Source organism: Alosa sapidissima, chromosome 9, assembly GCF_018492685.1.
Source record: "Alosa sapidissima isolate fAloSap1 chromosome 9, fAloSap1.pri, whole genome shotgun sequence".
In the NCBI taxonomy this organism is placed as follows: Eukaryota; Metazoa; Chordata; class Actinopteri; order Clupeiformes; family Clupeidae; genus Alosa; species Alosa sapidissima.
In genome coordinates, this window is record NC_055965.1 from 12,865,066 (window position 1) to 12,885,874 (window position 20,809).

The 20,809-nt window shown below is 44.8% G+C and overlaps 1 protein-coding gene across 1 annotated transcript in view; it reads left to right on the plus strand.

Annotated features, from left to right (window-relative positions):
• LOC121719349 (cilia- and flagella-associated protein 58-like) overlaps positions 1-6,917 on the plus strand; it is a 30,842-nt gene extending 23,925 nt beyond the window's left edge. Inside the window, exon 2 of the mRNA XM_042104837.1 lies at positions 6,167-6,917. Coding sequence (XP_041960771.1) covers positions 6,167-6,287 — 121 coding nt within the window. The 3' untranslated portion in view covers positions 6,288-6,917. The remainder of the gene's footprint in view (positions 1-6,166) is intronic.
• Positions 6,918-20,809: the final 13,892 nt, after the last annotated feature.

Here is a 20,809-nt window from a genome sequence, read left to right on the forward strand (position 1 = left end):
AATAGTGTTCAAAGCAACGCACAAGTGCACTATGCACCCGCCAATGTGGAGTAGAAGTACCTGAAGGTGACTGAAGTCAAGAGTTTGTGAGAGCGTTCTGAAGAGACAGTGACGGTTAAGGCTGTGTGTGTGTGTGTGTGTGTGTGTGTGGTTAAGGCTGTGTGTGTGTGTGTGTGTGGTTAAGGCTGTGTGTGTGTGTGTGTGTGTGTGTGTGTGTGTGTGTGTGTGTGTGTGGTTAAGGCTGTGTGTGTGTGTGTGGTTAAGGCTGTGTGTGTGTGTGTGTGTGTGTGTGTGTGTGTGGTTAAGGCTGTGTGTGTGTGTGTGTGTGGTTAAGGCTGTGTGTGTGTGTGTGTGTGTGTGTGTGTGTGTGTGTGTGTGTGTGTGTGTGTGTGTGTGTGTGTGGTTAAGGCTGTGTGTGTGTGTGTGTGTGTGTGTGTGTGTGTGTGTGGTTAAGGCTGTGTGTGTGTGTGTGTGTGTGTGTGTGTGGTTAAGGCTGTGTGTGTGTGTGTGTGGTTAAGGCTGTGTGTGTGTGTGTGTGTGTGTGTGTGTGTGTGTGTGTGTGTGTGTGGTTAAGGCTGTGTGTGTGTGCCGCTGTACACTGGCTGTTGTTTTTTTTTTCTTTCTCTCTTTGTAAGAATCACAAACACAATCACACAAAAAACACTCTATTCAATGTAATTAATTTTCACAGCAAATGGAGGTTTTGTGACCTGATGCAATGATAGCCCAATAGTTTTTTTTATTTATTTTTTTCAAACCCGTGAATCAAAGTGAAAGCTAGTCTGGTAATGGCGCTGCAAATGATGGTAATAATTATAACCATCACAACATTAATTAGAGTACAACACTGTTCTTTCCTCCGCTGTTGTTTTTGTTTTGGATTAGTACGCCAGTGGTCTTTGTGTAGGATATTCTATTTCTTGCAGGCTTTGTACAGCATTCCAATGAGAGAGTATCGTTTTTTTTCCTACTCACAGTTTTAATAGCCAAGCAACATAACAAAAACGAAAAACTTTACTTTATGAAATGGATGCATCATGTAATGCTGTTCTCCACCACCATTGACAAGAAAGCAGTGGCATTTACCTACAGCGCATTGCGTAATGTACATGGCTTCCCAGGAGAGCGAGATGAGCTGAAGTGTGTGTGTGTGTGCACGTGTGTGTGCACGTGTGTGTGTGTGTGTGTGTGTGTGTGTGTGTGTCCTTGGTAAGATAGCTGGTTGGTCACGTCATGAGAGCGTTGACAATGTCGTGCTGAAAGAGGCAGGCGCTGCACATCTCATCCGCCGACACAGTCGATGCATGTCGAGTGCTCTTCCCTTTTCTCTGCCAGTCTCACTTGCACACACACACGTGCCTATTGATTCCCCTGCCTCCAGGGGTGTAGTGGAGGCTAAACGCAGTTTATCCACCTCTCAAAAGAGTTTATTCACCAATTGCAACTTTTAACATTCAAAAATCACACTGTATTATCCACATTCCCAATATATACACTCATCAACACTCTAGGAACCATTTAATACCACTGGTATTGTTATAAACATTGGACAATAACCTCCACCATCAAACATGTCCTGAATGCCTTTTTAAAAAATCTGATACCGCATGGCGCAGTCCACCTCACCGAGATCACAAAATTCATAGTTTTAGTACAAGTTATCAGAGATGTAAAGTGACTAAGTAGAAATACTTAAGTACAGTACTTAAATATGAATGGGGAGTGTCTGTACTTTACTTGAGTTTTTATTTTTCTTCCTACGTTTACTTTTACTTTACTATATATTTTTTTTTATTAAATGTATACTTTAACTCCACTACATTTTCATTAGCAGCGTTAAGTACAAATGAGGCTAAAATGATGTGCTAATGAAAACAAAAGCCACAGTTCCAATTCAGCATGTTAGATATTTGCTGATCTTATGTCAAAACGGGACACAGCAATGAGGACATACTGTAGTGACAGAGTTAGGGCCTAGCAAGTATCGCTAAGACATAGCACACCAAGGCCTATGTAGGCTGTTGTAAGGAGCTGAATTCAATCAAAATGAAGAACTGCTTGCTTGCATTAATAGCACTTTTGTTTAGGCTTTATGGAGTGGGATGCAGCTGCCCATAAAATGTTCTATATATACAGTCTATGTAGCTGCCTTTCTAAACATGTTGGATAAAGTTCATAGGTCTATACAAGGAAGCAGCAGTGAAAAATGAATGGCAGCCATACCTTTGTTCAGGCTTCAAAGACATGTGTATGAAATGTAGTCCCCAAGTTTCAAGGTGCTGCATGAACTAACTGTAATAGCTTATCCAAAGTTCTGACCGCTTTCTTTATCATTACCTGGCCTTGAAAGCTTTTACTAGTACTTTGTACTTCTACTTTCAGTACTTAAGTATGTTTTATAATGGGCTACTTGTCATACTTAAAGATGCCCTGACACAAGTATTTCATTACTTTCTGGTAATGTCTGAAGCTCTACCATGGACTTTGTACTTGGTATGGACTTGGTGAGCTTGATTTGCGCCAGTTCTCATTTATATTCAATGAGCTAAACTGCTTGACTCTGATTGGCTAACAGCTAGTAGGTTTCGTCCATAACATGACAGCCCTTATCAACTAATTTTAGCTTCATGGCATGAATTTAACCTGGGTAGCGAGTGCTAGCATTGTCCAAATGGGCATAAATAAAACCTGCTAGGCTAGCGAGTTCATTAAACCTGTATAACATAGCACTTCCTTGAGTTGACAATAACGTTTTACTCACGGGCACTGGTTGTAGACTGCTGCGATGGTAGCCTAGCTGCTCCAGGCTTAAACAGCAACCTTTTTGCAACTAGGCCACATGACATATCTTTTTGTTGTTCATCTGGCCTCATGTCTATTTCCTGTCAGCTGTTTGTTTGTTTGTTTGTTTGCTGGCGAGTGTAATTATGGACGTGGGCCTCGCTTGTCAACAGGCATTAGCACATGCTGACACTGATTCCTCGGGTCGCCGTGGCAGCAACAATCAAAAGCCTATCTCGCACAGATGTCTGGACGCACATCCAAGTCAGCATTGTTCGTGAAACCCACACACTCACACATACACACACACACACACACACACAGCAGAGTATATTAATCTAGCTGTGTTTGCTTTGCAGTTGATTACTGTTGTTATTTGTTGTTTGTCTAGATGGGATGTGTGTGTGGTGGAGGTGTGTGTGTGTGTGTGTGTGTGTGTGTGTGTGTTGTGTGTGTGAGAGAGAGAGAGCAATGAAACGAAACAGTTGTCACTCCTCAGTTGTCAAACATCTTCATCATCCTCTCCCTCGCCAAATCACATTACACGGCCAGTGAATATTAATTGCACGGCTTTTGATACGGTGGAACAGGATGATTGAGAGGGAGGGAGGGATGGATAGAAGGACAGATAAGAGAGGGAAGGAGAAAAGGAAAAAGAAGAGTGGGAGAAAGAAAGAAAAGAGGTAGTGAAGGAGGGAGAGAAAGATATTAGGACATCTGAAGTTAATAGCAAATAGCAGCAACATCTGCCACAATTTAAAGAACAACTTCCAGAAAAAAATGAAAGAAAAGAGATTAAAGCCTTACTTTTGCCATGTTTTCATTAATTGATATTTTAGTTATGCATAAATGTATTAATTAATCAAGCAATGTGGCACAAGTGAGAGTGGCGTTGATGTGGATATCTCTGCGGCTGTGATTCAGCCTTAGGCATGCAATGAGCAATTGTTTGAATTAGAGGGAAAGCGAGAGAGAGAGAGAGAGAGAGAGAGAGAGAGAGAGAGGAGAGAGAGAGAGAGGGGTGGGGGGAGGGACGGAGGGAAGGACTGAAAGGAAGGCAGGTGAGGCCGAGGGAGAAGGATGGAGGGAGAGAAAAGAAGGGGAATTGATGAAGGGGCAGAGAGAGAGAGAGAAAGAGAGAGGCTTTTCAATAACAGTCAGGAGGCTTCCCTGCCTGTCCCACCACAGATGAAAGAGAGCAGGGTGGCACCAGCTGTTCTCTTCTGGGGAATGACAGGATGTGTGGGTGTGTGTGGGTGTGTGTGTTCTATGTTTACTTCTTCAGTTCCCATGATGATGCATTTTATCTCCTGGAGGGAAAGTATTTGCTGTTTTGAGGTTGTGTGTGTGTGTGTTTAGGCAGTGTGTGTATGTGTGTGTGTGTGTGTGTGTGTGTGTGTGTGTGTGTGTATGTGTGTGTGTGTGTGTGTGTGTGTGTATGTACACTGTTCTTTATGAATCATGCTGTGCTGAATGTTGCGCTAAACGTCTGTCTGCAGTTTTTCTGTGTGTGTGAGTATTTCTCTCCTGCAGTAATATAATTATATTTAGTGTTGTGTGTGTACTTTCTATGACTACTCTTCTGCGTGTGTATGCATCATTCTGTGTTTTTATGACTGTGTGACCAAAAACAGAAAATACTGTATTTTCACAGAAAAAAAAAAACTGACTACAATCAACTTACTTTGTTTTTTCCAATGAGACTATACTTTGTGTGTGTGTGTGTGTGTGTGTGTGTGTGTGTGTGTGTGTGTGTGTTGTGTGTTGTGTGTTGTGTGTTTGGGGGGGGGGGGGGCAGTTAGGCGTGTATATTCATAGGCCAACTGCAGAAGCAAATGTGCGTTCCTAAGACATTCTGGAAGGCACAGAAGACAACATTGAGCTACTCTAATGGTAACTTGTGAACAAAAGACAAGTTTTGCGTAAAGGCAACTTTTTGTAGAACATTACGCTAAAGTCCAATTCATTTTCATTTCAAAGTATCTGCATTGATTCTGACCATTTCAAGCATAACTCCTCTAGGAACATATTCAAAAGGTCTATACCTTGATGTAGAGCATATCTATTCATAGGCCTATACTAAGGCAATGATTGGATGGTGTTCATTAAAGTAATGAGTGTTTGTACATTGAAGACTGAGTGTGATTAAGTGGCGAATAAGTGTGAAACATTAACAGGTTGTGTCAAGGTTGAAATCAAGTTCATTCCTGTTAGAATTGTGTGTGTTAGATAGAAAATTGTGTGTGGTGTTTTGCAAAATGTGTTTTAGGAAATTGAAAACTGATTCAAACACTGAGAAATTAGTGTATGGTTTTGCAGATTTGGTGTGGAATTATGGTGTTTGAAAGACATGTTTAGAAAATTGTGTGACAAGCAAACATTAAGTGTGTAAGCGGTTAAAAAAAAACGGGAACCCTTTTCTTGACGGGTGAGTTCATAACACATTCATAGCAGCTGTCATAAACTGCACATAAAGCATTCATGACTGTTTCATGAGACATGACTCAACATTCATACCAAACCTTTCATGAATGTGCAAGACAGAACGACAACAACTTGTCAAAATAAAAGTCCAACAATCGCAAAGCAGCATTGCCGTTTTTCTCTCCAGCCTTTGTAAATATTTCATGAATATCTTATGAAGTCTACATCAAATGTCACTTTACTATACAAGTTGTGAAGTATTCATAATCACTGAATTTAACACTGGGAGGTAAACTAGCCTACATTCAGCTGACCCGTATTTGTGTAACCTGGAATGGTTGGACATTCCCAGTAGCAAAAGATGAGAAATCATCTGCAAAAGTTACATCATAAAACAAATACATTTTTATGAAACAAAAATTATTTGCTTGACCATGTTCTGTCTTTTTGCCACTGGAGTAGCCCATTGACTCAGATGTGACGTGATCAGGTAAGAGGTTTGGACCAAAAACAGAAATGCTGCTTTGCGACTTTTGACTTTTATTTTGACAAGCTCTCGTTGTTCTGTCTTCCACATTCATGAAAGGTTTTGTATGAATGTTGAGTCATGTCTCATGAAACAGTCATGAATGCTTTATGTGCAGTTTATGACAGCTGCTATGAATGTGTTATGAACTCACCCGTCAAGTAAAGTGTTACCAAAAAAAACTGTTTAGCCATTGTGACTTATGTGTGTGCGTGTGTTTGAGCGTGCATAGTAATTTTTGTTACTGTGACCTGTGCATGTCTATGTGTGTGTGTGTGTGTGTGTGTGTCTGTGAGTGTACTTTCTCTGATCTGAGCATGTGTATGCGTGCGTGTGTGTGAGTGTGCTATTGCTGATACCTGTACAGGTGTGTGTGTGAGTGTGTAAGTGCTGTGCCGTGTGTGATTGCTGTGTTATCTCTGTGTTATCACACAGGCAGAAGGAGCGGGCACTGGTCCCGGTGGGGCCCCCCGACATCCAGCCGCAGCGGGTGGACGGACCGCGCTTCGCCGGGGGCGGCTTCAACCTCAAGCAGACCAACAGAGTCACCGCCTAGCACCGGACCGTACAGCACACACACACACACACACACACACACACACACACACACACACACACACACACACACAAACAAACTCTCTCTTTTTCTCTCTTGCGATCTCTTTTGTCCTCCTACCATCCTTCCTTTCTTTTCTCTTTCTTTCTTTGTCACCCCCCCTCTCTCTCTCATTCCTTCCATCCCATGCTATCTTCTCTCTCTCTCCATGTCTCTCTCTCCCTCTCTTTCTGTGTCTCCCCCTCTCTGTCTCATTTTTCTCTGTATCCCTCCATCCCTCCCTCTATCCTCTGTCTTGTACTCCCTCTCTTGTGGGCTCCATTGTCCCTCCTCTTACCCCTTTCTCTGTTTCTCACTCCTGCTCTCTCCATTTCCCAAACATCTCCCTCTCTCTGTCAGCCCCCCACCCCCCCCACCACCACCACCACACACCACCACACCCCCCCACCAGACATGGTTATCTTGTCCCCACCTCCCTCCTCTTCTCCTCAGAGTGCCCACTCCTACCCCTCTTCATGCTGCCTTCCCAGCATGGCTAACAAAGACAGAACTCTATCACACACACACGCACACGCACACACACAGTAAGTTTATAAATAAATAAAATAAGCTAATTGATTGATTCCTAAACCAGGCTCCCTGCTGCATCCATTCATTCATTCATTCATCCATTCCTCCCTCCATCCCTCCATCTCTTCTCTGTATCCCCCCATATCCCAACTCCCCCCCCCTCCTTGGGTTCTGACTGATTCCTGTGAAGTGGTCTTTAGTGGTGCTAATAAGGACTAGAGTGTATAATTCAGGACAGGAGGGCTGTGGGTTTGAGTGTGCTTTCAATAAAAAAAACAACTCTCCCCATACACACACACACACACACACAACACACACACACTATGATCGTCACGGCCACAGCAGTGGTGGTGGTGGCGGTGATGCCGGCGATTCAGAAGGGGCCCTAAAAGCTTCTCCATCAGCATGAATAATTGCCATCATCTCCTCAAATCATTTCCATCTTGATATGTGCGGGAGAGCTTTTTTTTCTTTCTACCCAGACTGTGTGTGGGTATGTGTGTGTGTGTCAGTGTGTTTGTGTAAGTGTGTGTCTGTATGGCCATTAGAGATGCTTTCCCCTCTCTCCCTCTCTTTATATATTTATTTATATATATTTTTATAAATGTTTGACATGGGTGTGGATCAAGACATAAATGGGATGAAATGTTCCAGAAGCGACTCACCCCTGAAGCCATCAGTGGAGTAGGAAGGCTGAAGGGTCCCACTCACATTCAGCTGCTGGCTCTGCTGTTTGTGTGTGTGTGAGTGTATTTGTGTGTGTGTGTGTGTGTGTGTGTGTGTGTGTGTGTGTGTGTGTGTGTGTGTGTGTGTGTGTGTGTGTGTGTGTGTTCCAATGAAAGTGCATAGCAAGGCCTAGTGAAACTAGTGAATAGCGTTATTAGTAGAGCTTTGGAGGCTGCATGGGGTGTGCTTTGGTGGTCTTCCTCAAGGACTTTGCCTCTTATAGTGGTACTTGTACACACACACACACACACACACACCTCAAGGATTCTGCCTTATACTATGGTACACACACAGAGAGCTGCCCTATATATCTTTGTAGAGATTCCATGCATATGCTAATCGCAGAGATGTTTACATGCAGCAGAGCTAGCACCACCACCACCACCACCACCACCTGCACCCCCTACATGTCCATGCATGTATTCACTCTGTCATTGTTTTTGTTCATAAGCTGCTTAGCCACTCTACTCCATCTCTCTCTTTCTCTCTGTCACACACACACACACACACCAACACAAGCTATATCCATACCGGTCTACTTTGAGCACAAAGCATCTCAAACAGCACCATCACACCACCCCACCCTCCACCCCAAAACAATCCCCAGAGGCCTAAAATATGGATTGTGCCTCCTTGTCTTATTTTTACCAGAGTGACACATTCTATCTCTCTTATCTCGTCACCCAGCGCACGGTGGATTTTCAGGAGAGTCTTGTGGCCAGGATGTGGCAGCCCCATGATCAAAGAAGGACCCTTCCCTTAAGGCATCCACTGATTGAGGCGACGGGCTGCCTGTGTTTCAAGATTTGGGGGACGGGGGGGGGTGGCGGGTGGTCATCATTATCCTACCAGTACTAAAGGTCGCCTCTCCTTAAACAGTGACCATTATTATTCCCCTGATGGGTGGATGAGAAGAGCTAATCAAACCCAAAAGAGGATGAAAGCGAATCGATGACTGAAATCAGTGGCAGCACGGTCTCTTGTCGCCGCGTGTTTGTGTGGGACTGAGGAGGGACAATTAAGCATGACCTTATGAGAGACAGCCAACCACCCACCCGCCCCAGCTCCTCACGTCTCTCGGGGAGAGCGTCCCTCCACACACACACACACACACACACACACACACAAAGCGTTGGGAGACACGGAGAGGCAACAAATGCTTGATTGGCCAAGTGTTTAGCTCCCTACCCCCCCCCCCCCCCCCCCCCTCCCACCACACACACATGCACACAAACATGCACACACACAACTTGTCTCCAACATGTCACACACAACATGTCTCCCAACTGCCAGTACTGTCAATCATTCTGTGCCCCCCCCCCTTGAATGAAAACGACAAAAATACAAGGATGTCCATGAAAACAAATGCATTTCTATGGGCTCGGCGTTCTGGAGATGCATGAATGCAAAACCGTTTTCTCACTCTAATGACGATCGATTTGTTAGCAACCCAGCCGACCCCCAGACAATTTTAAGTGTTAGTTATAATATTAAAAGTAGAGATTTGAGTCGTGCTGTGTCACTGCTCATGACATCAATGTTTTATTTATCAGGTGTCAGAGGAACCCCGGCCAGGTTGGTACTCAGATAGGGAAGATTCAGGGCTGAAGGTCAATTTGACATGGTGTTTTGACTAAATGTTTTACTGTTTGACTGCTTACAGTAAGTAATGCATCATACAAAGGGTGTGCACCATACATTATTTAATTTCCTTTTTGTTTTGGGGGGTGGGGGGGTGGGGGGGGCTGTGTAGTGTCCACTCCCCACCAAAGCTCAGACCAAACCTACGCTCTCGTTGTGTGTGTGTGTGTCATGACATGTCAAACAGATGCCAGTTTAAATGGTCGTTTTAAAAGCATTGCGATCCAACCGATGAGTGTGTGGAGGTGGGTGTGTGTTCGGATGAAAATTATATATTGATATCACAGGACTGTAAAGTATAATTTTTACAGAGTTTACACAATAAACTGTCAAACATGGCTCTCCGTCTTCATATGATGCGGATGTGTCTGTGCCACCGTAAGATGGCTGAGAGCAGTCATGGGGAGAAGAGTGCTGGGGGAAGCAGAGGACTCGGAGCTCTCTCTCTCACTGCAGTGCCAACAGCAGCCGTGCAAAGGGGGCTTTGATGGGGAATCCTCGCAAAGACCCTCCGCCGCAAAACATCACAAGGGCCAGGTTAGAGCGTCGACAGCCGTGCCGAGACTCCCTCCTCCCCTCACTCCCCCTCCCCGTCAGACGGGGTAATAAAAACCCACATCAGATCCTCTTACCTTCTCTTTCACTCTGACATCTCTCTCGCCCCCCCCCCCCCCCCCTTCTCCTCCTCTTCCCCTCCTCCTCCTCCTCCTCTTCGTCAACCCCCCTCGCCTATTAAGCGGTGCAATTCTGCAGTCGTTGGTTGGAGCCCAGGCGGCTGTCAGCGCGGGAGGAATCGCCTGCTGCCTGCTGCCACGGCTCAGCGGATCAAGGGGACTGGCGAGAGGAATAGATTGCCAACGGCGATACCTTAGAATGAGGCTCTACTGTACTTACCGATGGAGCAGCAGGGGAAGTGTGTGTGTGTGTGGGGGGGGGGGGGGGGGGGGGTGAGGCCTTTATTTGTATGTGTGACTGTGGGAGGGAGTCTGCTCTGTTGAGGCATGTCTTGTCTGTCTTGGCTGCGGAGCTGTCACAGTAAATTTGTTCCGGCCAGGGGAAAAAGTTCCGGATGATGCAACAATACAGTTCTAATTAGCCACATGGACACTTATCACCCGGAGAGAAGAAATACTCTTTTCTGATTGGCTGGCGGGTGGCTTTTAATTCTCAATAACAGGACACTTGTGAAGTAGATCTGGTAAAAAAAAGTTGAATCACCGTTCCATATCAATTCTTATGAATGGTAACTATAACAACGATAGTACGACGACGGTTGAGCCTGGAGGCAGGCTTCGCAAAAATGGAACCAACCTGTCCATGCTATCGCTGTTATAGGGCCAACGAATGTTGTAGCCTACAACAAGCTGAACTAGTGAGTGAGCTTATTTTTAAACGGAACTGCGTGTTTTCTTTGCTTTACAGTGGCAACCGGGTGATAAGCGGGATAACGGCCTTCGAGGTGTGTCCAGTTATACAGAATTAGTGGACTCGGGCTGAGGTCCTACGCTGCGCGTCGGGGAGTTATTTGCCCCTCGCCCTCGTCTATTAATTCCGTATAACAGGACACCTCGGCGGCCGTTATCCCTTACTACACAGCAGCAGATTGTCACATTTTGATGGTTGTTAGCTCAATAGATCTAGTAAAAAAAAAAAAAAAAACTCCACAATGCATTGATAAGTGGATGGAATAACTGCAGACTCCTGATAGTTTGAGGATCTGACTCAAAAGTCATGGATTTATTTATCGGAGACGCACTGAGACTAATAGATGGTCGGCCTGAGAGATTGCACCAGAGTGTAGTCCTCTGGAATGGCACAAGCAACCCTGTTGATGTTTGTGCTCATTACAGTGTGCTGCCGGGTACTATTGACCCTTTAACTGCCTACGTCATCAACATTTTTGCGCTTGTATGCTGGAGCCAATTGGCAACAGCCCACCCTGTAAAATACTGAAAAGACATGGGTATTTGTTTATTTCCCTATTGATGGAAAACCCATACTGCAGTTGTGAAAACTACAATAAAACATTTTTTGATGATAAGTGAAAAAATAAATTTTGCCATCTAGCCTCATTTGGGACTCGCTCACAACCGCCCTATGGGAACTATGGGTGAACTGCAACCAGTTTCAGTAGAATGGCAGTCAATTGGGATGTGAACAGGCTCTCTGTAAACAGGCTGTTTAGACCAATTCAGACGAGGAAGAGGCATCAGAATGTCCGGTTGTCTATAGGTAGAGACAATTCACAAATACACCACATCCACAAGGGGGCGCTAGCTTGCTTCTTTGACCTGAAGCTATGAAAACCATGAAGTAGCTTTAATAGTGGACACGTTGGTTTAAGAACATTGGATTTATTGTGGGCATATCAGTGCTGTTGTGCTATGTTGTAATTTGCTTTTTCTCTTTACTTTGAGTTTGTGTTTGGGTCTGTTTTCATTGTTTTAGTTTTTGTCTTTGTTTGAGGGGTTTTCCCCGCATTCTGTGAACATTGTGGAAGTTCGGAGCACAATCCATAGGCTGTTATTCCTGAGGAGACAATGTGCAAGCTGGTCAACAGCTTGGAGGTAAGCTGGTGTCTATTAAATGTAAGGTAAGGTAAGCTGTTGTATTTCATCCACTATTAGTTCATACACGCTGACTTCCCACATTATTGCACACACCTAAGTAAGGGACTATAATCTTGGCAAAACGTCAATTCCCCAGACCTGTTGTGAGCTTGTTGCCGGGCACTTAGTTCCTAACAGTGCTGCTTACTTGGGAGATACCTGTGAGTGGTGGTGGTGATGAGTGCTTTATCAACTGTGCAAAACAGTAGTCATACTGTATAAGGTGTTCGCTGGATGGTACCAAATGTAATTTAGTTCACACTTTAGGCCTACTGGGATAGTCTGCCCACATGTTATCTACAGATGCTTAATATCAACAAACTATCTGCTGACACTGTTAACTACAGTTTTAAGGTTTAAGGTTAGGGGTTGAATTTCTATTGATATTCAACCCCTGTATTCAACAAACTATCTGAATTTCTATTGGTATTCAGTAATTGTTGAGCAACAACAGACTTAATGCTCATCATCTGGCTTCAGTCATGCAAGTCTGCTCTCAGTACATCCTGCCATATATATTCATTTATTTATTCATTTGATGCTTGTGCACACGGCTGCAGGCGTGGTACCTGGAGAATTATGTTATCATGGCCTTTTTGTCGCATCGATTTTCAGAAGCCATTTTCAGAGGCCAGGTCATTTCACTTTGCCAAGTCTCCCCATCAATACCCCCGCCCGCTGCCCCAGCAGTGTGTTATGTTGTGTTGGTGCGAGCACCGTCTCTAAATGGCTCTTGTGAACTTGTTTAGAAACAATTTGGAGCGTAAGGTAACTGCCCTGGCCCCCTTGGCCACACTAATAGATGTGATATTTCTTCAAACATCCGTGTGGTGCTGGTGATGGTGTGTTTTTCCCCTCTCTTTCTCTCTATTGGGTCCGAGCAAATAATGTGTTAGTGTTTTTCATTCTCTTCATTGAGGGCCTTCTGATTCTATCTCTGTGTATCGCTAGAGCGTTTGTCTTGCCTGTTGTCTTTTCATCTCAGAAAAGAAAAGCTCCAACCTGGCCTGGAAAGGTGTTCCAACTGCTTTTAACGTATGTACAACGTATGTACAACGTATGCATTTCACCTGCTTTTCAAAGGATTCACTTAATTCCAGGTGTTAATCGCAAAACTGCCACCCTGCATGCTTTCCATCTTGACTCTTGTGAGTTGCATGAAAACTTCAAAAACCTAGTTTCTCTTCACGTAAGCACCTTTCTATGTGACATCAAATTGCAGTTGCCGCTTCACGCACCGAAAGCACAGCTTCATTTTTCAGTGCGTTGGAAAATATTTAGTAGATCTTTGACAACGGGAAAAAAGTGTAACGTGGAAGCAGCGTGTAGGCTTCGCTCGCTCGCTCACTCTCTCTGGGTGAGGTGATAAAGTGGGTCATGGAGTTTGTTAACAGATGGTGCCTTCGTGCTGTTGTTCACTCTCTTTCCCTGTCACCCTCTGTCGGCTACATGAATGTGTGGAGAAACCCCATTCCCAACACCTCCATCTCTCTCTCTCTCTCTCTCTCTCCACCTGAATGGATTGTTGTGAAAAAAATGCCAAAAAAACAAAAACACTGAACCTCAGAGATGGAAATGAGTAAACATATGAGCCACTTGGCTAAATGCAGATTACGTATGAGATGACTGAAAGGTGCTTGTTGTCAAGTGGAGCCTCCTCCCCTCAGCAGCACTTGAGAGTGATAAGTCTCCAAGGGCCCGGGGTGATCTCAACCCCATTCTCTCTGTAGGTGTTTCCATCCAGAACTCCTCCAGGTCATCCGGCATGAACACAAGCATGGCAGAAAGGAAAAAAAAAAAAATTGATTTAAGAAATTAAAAAAACAAACAGAAAACAACGATGGCTGCATTCCGGAGTCCCATATAATCGTCCTGTAACACCACTGATGGGCTTTGATTCTCTCTCTTTGTTTTTTTTTTTAAAGAAAAAAGTTCAAACAGAATGAAAAAAAAAAATCAACTCAGTGTTTGCTCACAGGAGGCTAGCGTGACCTTTAGGTCTCTCATCCTACACGTATGTTCCCTCAGCCCACGTCGATGGTAAGGTCTCCTAATTGAGGTCCCCAGAGCCCTGATCTTCCAGACTGCTCGCTCCATAGAGGCTTTCACATGTGCTGCACTCTACACAGGCCAGAAAGCAGACAGAGAGAAAGAGAAGGGAGAAAAAAAAGACATTTCTCCAATATCAGCCATCACTGTTCTCTGCTCTCTTTTAGCTGCATAAGAAGAGAAGACTGTAGTTTGGAGCAAACTGAAGGGTTCCTGACCTCTTCGATGGAACCACTTAGTGGACTTGGAACTGCTGGACATACTTCTCTAAGACTCGCTGTGTTCTAGGGTCATTTCCAGAGGCTGTGCCAAAGGCGTAAATAGCCCTACTTTGTGTGTGAGGGAACACCTCAAAGATACACAAAGAGAAAATACTCTGTTTGGAAGCTTAAGTTTGTTCTCGAGAAGACATAGAGGCATGTTAGTGTTATATACCTCCATCTCTTAACATTTCATCACACAACAGAAAGAGGGGGAAATTCGATAAATTCAGACTACATTGTCACAGGTTTTACCGACTAGGCTAAACAAATTTTTGTATCAAAACCCATCACTGGAAGAGCAGCCATCCTGAGACGATTAAGAGTGTATTTACCTCCGCCTGCACATGAGAGACACATAAGCAAAATAAGATATTCAGAAAACTAGCGACACACAAAACCATTTTCTTATCTCTGAGGAGAAAACACCTGCATAATGGATAAGCCTGCGTTAGGCTTTTCATAAATCGTTAGCAGACATGTTTGGGGGGGGGGGGGGTTACCTGTACACTGTTCAACTCTGCTGTAGCCCCCCACCCCCAACCGTAACTTCAGTGGCTGACTGAAGAGTGTGTGTGTAATGAATGAGCCCACTAGATTCCAAGGGAGCGAAAGGAGGTAGGTTTGGCTCTGCAAAGATGAAGTGCCAAAAATCTCTGCTCAGTCATACGAGTCAATATAGCAACCCTGAGGCTCCTAAGCCCTGAGTTGCTGTGTACTTCTATCATACAAACACACACACGCTTCCACCTCCCTCACATGCATTCACACACACACACACACACACACACATACATTCACTTAAAACACTCACTCCCACAAACATGCACAAATTCACTCTCTCACACACACACACACACTCTCACACACTCTCTTCCACCCTCACATGCCCTCGCGTGTGCAACCACACACACTCACACACACACACACACACACTCTCTCTCACACACTCTCTTCCACCCTCTTCCACCCTCACATGCCCTCGCATGCCCTCGCGCGTGCAACCACCCACACACCCACCCACACACACACACACACACACACACACACACACACACACACACACACACACACACACTCTCTTACACTCTCTTCCACCCTCACATGCCCTCGTGCGTGCAACCACACACACACACACACACACACACACACACACACACACACACACACACACTTCAAACACTCACTCCCACAAACATGCACAAATTCACTCTCTCACACACACACACACACACAAATAAATGCTCCTCAACTTCTCTAAAACTCACACACACACACTCACCCTCTCTTACTCACTCACACACACGCAGAGCTCTGTTTGCAGCGCTCTGATAAAAAAGCTGCATGGCCCGTGACCCGCGGGCATGACGGTGCTGGTGATGGATTAAGGGCCAGAGCTCTCCTCTGGCGCGGAGTGTGTGAGCCAGAGAGCCAGTGCCACGCTGCGCCGTGCCACGCTTGCCCTCGCCCGTCCTCTCGGCCGTGAAGGCCATTAAGGCCTGGCCTGGCCCCAGTACCGCCAGAGGGGTTCCCCTCTGCTCATGAGGAGTGGACCACCGGACCGGACACATCCATTTTAACCAGCAGCAGATAAGGGAGGGCATGGATGGAGCTGGTGGTGGTGGTCGAGGGGGAGCTGTAGCAATAAAGAAACGACAAAGAAATGGACAGAGAGAGAGAGAGAGAGTCAGAAGGGAGGACTTAAAAAAAGGAATGGCAGCAAAATCAAAATAAACAAACAATTAAACAAATAAATCACACACAGATGGAGATGTGCAGACCAGATGTACGTTAAGTCAAGTCAATATATTTATATAGCACGGTTAAAAGAACAAAGTACTAAAGACATGAAAACAAATGATTTAAAATAGCACGGTATAATATGCCTACATGTGAATAGAAGGAACAAATAGAACATTTATAAGAACTAAGGGAAAACCAAACACGACAAAACATATTGCATACACACACCACACAAAGGTTTGTACACAGTGTGTGTACACGTGTGTGTGTCATGTTTGCATTCTATGTCTATACTGTATGCATATACGTTATGTCACTCTGTAGATTCTGTACAATAGATAGAGCCATTAGGACGGTCAGCGACAGCTCTGCACCAACTTTCTGACTCTCTTCGTCTCTCTGCACTTCATTAGGGCCAATGATAGTGTCCACATTATCGGAGAACAGAGTTTGATCAGTCCAATTATACTCGCCACGTCGATGGCCCAGTGGTAATGGTGTTGAACCGGCTGAGAGGGAGGGAGAGAGGGAGGAAAGGAGGAGGAGGGGATGGGTGGATGAGGTCTCCTGAGAGAACGAGTGGAAAATGTCTGTTGCTGGAAGGATACGAGGACACCTGCTACCTGGTTACGGATGTGGACACACTAACCCACACACATGCACACAGATACGCTGGCGAGCAGGCTAACACACACACACACACCAAGATTTCACAGTATTATGCCAAAGCTCACTCCCCACAGACCTCATTGTTCCTAGCGGCAACGGCTGATCGATGCCTGAATCAGGACCGTGTGTCTGGGGCCTCCTGGGGACATTAACGAAGCCATTCGGCAGTGGAGGGCCTGCTAACGCAAACAAATGAGCACTTAATTGTAATTTCTTTGACTTTGGAGAAGAGGGTGGTGCTTTGGCCTGACCAACAACTGTAGGGAAAGCAATATCACAGGAGTCTTTATTAAAGCAAGAGAGAGGGGGAGAGAGAGATTTGGCTTGGGGAGAGGGGGGGTTCACTATGAGAAAGTAATAACCTTACGTTGCAATATGCTAATACAGTGTAACAATATGGCATTTTATTACCTTGTGCGCCTAAGTTCTCTTGAAGTATATTCATGGATTCAGTGCCAAGCCTTCTTTTGTGTGTGTGGGTGGGTCTCGTAAGGGGGTGTGATTTTTGTTGATTTAGCATGTTCTATGCTACAGCTAACAATAATAATAATAAAGAGGAAAAAATACTAAAACATTCTAAAACATAAAATCAGGGCCTTGGGAAATCACAGAAGTACTGTACCTGGAAGGAGAAGCTGGACCAAGCCCATGCTGACTGACCCCAGAAATACTGTGATCTAGAGCCACTGCTGCTCGCAGCGCCGATATCACAGGGAGTCAGCACAAGCGCCACTTTTTCCAAATGGGCTCCAAATGTGCTGAACCTCAGAACTGCTTGGTTGTGCAAATGGGAATTGGGGACCAGACAGGTGTGTGTGTGAGTGAGTGTGTGAGTGTGTGTGTGTGTGTGTGTGTGTGGGAGACAGCCCACACACGCATTGTCCATTAGAGTACAAATAAACAAATTGCCTCGCGATGCGGTGGGAGTGGCGGTGAGGAAGCCAGTAATGATTTCATTTCTCCCCCATGATAATAACCTTGAGGCTGTGACACACGGAAACAGCCACCCCACCATTACAGAGCCGTGGCTGGGGAGCGAGGAGGCTGGGGGTGGGGGTTGGGTGGAGGCGGTGGTGGTGGTGGTGGCAGGAGCTTGATGGGCTTGGACTCGTCTAACGTGAAATGGGCTTTTTCTAAGCCTCCTCCACGCGGCCCCATATCGTTTATCGTGCTGATCACTAGTCAGATATCCCCTGGCGTCGCACTCCACCGGGACCCATCCTCTTTATGAATGGCTCAATCGCATGGATACTCTCCAGGTGTCCCATGTCCTTGGGTCGGTGTGTGTGTGTGTGTGTGTGTGTGTGTGTGTGTGTAGGCGCGCCATATCATGCTTGGGATAACAATTGATGTATATTTCAATCTAAAGGCTCTACCTCCCTCATCTCCGCCTGTACGTTGCAAGGATGTTTTTAGTTAATAATGACTCACCGTGTGTCATATCACTCTATGTCCTTTTTACTCACACACGTTGTGCATTGGAATAAGCATAACCTCTTTAAGCCTGGCTAAATAAGGCATCAAATTCCGAGTGAATCACTGTTTCTAGTGAATACGCTGTTTATATGTCAAACATTTATTCTCCTGTGAGGAGCGGAGCTGTTTGGGGCTCATCACAGGGCTAGGCTGCCACTGAAATATTAACCGGCGGGATGTAAGCGCAGCTGTAGCGATTCACCATTCATGTTCATGCTCTGTTATCTACCGTTACTGTCAATTTGACCTTCTTCCATCTCTCACAACACGGGGTCATAAGTGTGTGTTTATGTTAAGATTACATAAATTGATTTTGGAGAAAAATTACTTCAAAATATGTAATGCTCATTTAAAGGCATATGCTGTTAGCCAGAGGAACTTGAAACACATGTGAAAAACTGATAAGAAGGCAGATAAGGAGAGATGGGGAGATGTTCTCTGGGATTTGGACATGCATGACCTTTGTTTTGCTCGAACAACACAAAAACACCACTGTGGATGTGATGATGTGGTGGTTAGTTTTGCGGTTGGCCAAAAGATTTAGGTCACTTTGGATGAAAGCCTCTGCTAAATTAGTTCACTTAGACTCACTACTTCTTTTCATTCTGTGAAGAGAGTCTGGGTATTTTACATTGGGAAATGTTTCGTAATGGGTGAATACAGAAGTTTAGTTAGGCTGGACCAATGATTTCAATCATATTGATCAGGGATTCCTAATGTGACTTGCCACTTCGCCTCACCTTTACAAACTGATGATAAACCACATCAGCAGTCAGGAAACAATGTATTTACCTTTGTTTTATGAACGTACACATTCTTATGACTGCAATTTTTGATGTTTGCAGGCGTTGCTACTGCAATTTACCACAGCCATTTTCAATTTTGAAACTACCGGTAACGTCATCCCCTCTCGTCGCTGATTGGCCCTGCCATCTGGAAAACATAAACGCATTGAGAGGAGCCAGACTAGTGGAAATACTTGGCAGGCAGGACCAGGCTACTGCTAAATAGCTGTTACCATTGCAATAAATACACATTTATATTGCATGATGCTGATGGAAAACGATGTAGGTGAACAAATAATTTTCCTGCAACTAAAAAACTGTGTATAAATAACTGTCGGAGTGTTGCCCTACAGTGGGTCAAGATTTGTTTGTATATTGTATTGTATTATTATTATTATTATTATTATTATTATTATTATTATTATTGTGTTTTTTTGTTCATTGCCATCCACCAATTCACTCAAGAGTGATACTGTGTGTGTGTGTGTTAGGGAGGGTATTTTCTATCCCCAGTGAAACAGCAGAAAGATAAGCCCCTGTGGGGCCTTATAGAGCGGAGGGGTGACTGATGCATGTAGGTTGCCAAGGAGAACCAGTGAACTGATGATAACCAGGGTCAAAGAGAGAGGCCCTCCTCAGAGAGGAGGAAGATGAGACAGAGAGGAAGGGAAGGAGGGAGGGAGGGAGGGAGGAGGAGAATGGAGGGGAAGGATAGGCTAACACTCAGAGCTCTATACTCAGTAGCTTATGCCTCTGCCATGGATCTGAGCGATTTGCCTATAAGCGCGTCAAATAAGCTGGCACCTTCACACGAGAAAGAAGTCTCCAGGAAATTACCTTCTGAAGGTGTCGGATAGGTGCCCCCCCTCCCCTCTTTCCTGCTTTCTGTTTAGGGGAAGGCCGACGACAAAGTCTGTCTGAGTGGCATCCTGTCTAGACTTGGGGGCAATGCTCTGTATCAGTTCCCTTGATGCACTCTGCCAGTAATCTGGGGAAGAGTCAGGTCATTTCTGTGCTGTAATTCGCCACCCTTTCTATCTCAACTACACCCCCTTGCCCCCCTCCCTTTTTTATTTTTCTCCAAACACTTGACTTTGTTACATCTTCAGGTCGATAGGATTTCAAAAGTCGCTCTCATTTAAATGCAAATTTCCCTCCCCCGTCCTTCGAGTTTGCCCAATTGTCTCCGCGCATTTAGTTATAAGTAGTCTTCAACCTAGCAAATGGGAAAATGCGCCAATGCATCTCCGTAAGCGTATCCAACAGCTTTAAGTGTCACTTAAAACAAATTGTGCTGTACTTTATTCCGTTATAGCGACATGATTCAATATCTCGCCCAGTAATATGCTCTTTTCCCCCTCTCTAATGTGTTTTGTAGCTGAGGAACCATAGCACCAGACTTCAGGTAATAACAGGGGCGGAGTGGGACACTAAAATCCACCGGGAAAATTCTGATGGCACCCCCCCCCCCCAACATGCACACACATCAATAGCACAAACAAAATATATAGTGCCAATACAATACAATACAACAAGCCAATCAACCACAATTTCAAGCATCATGCAAGGACATATCTGGGTATCATAGCACTCCAATAGTTGCCTGTATAAATGTAAAAAGGCCTAGCCTACAGACAATGTCAACCTAATAACACAGGTAATTAAATAATTGAAAAAAAAAAAACAGGCACTTTGAATAGGTTTGTATGAGAACGATTAAAGTAGGCCTATATAGGCTTACATATAGACAGTTCCAACGAGTTCCACAAACCATTTATCAGCCTGAGTGGCCCACTAATTACTCATTAGGCTAGGCCAGGGGCGTCACTAGACCTTATTCACTGGGGCACGTGCCCCAGTAAAATTCTAGCGCGGCTCTAGCTGGAAACGGCATTCATGAGCGCATCTCCGTGCCTGCTTTAATCATGACCAGAGCCTGTCACTTACCAGCCAATGAAAAAAAAAAAAGGAATAAAGAAAGGGGCCATAATAGC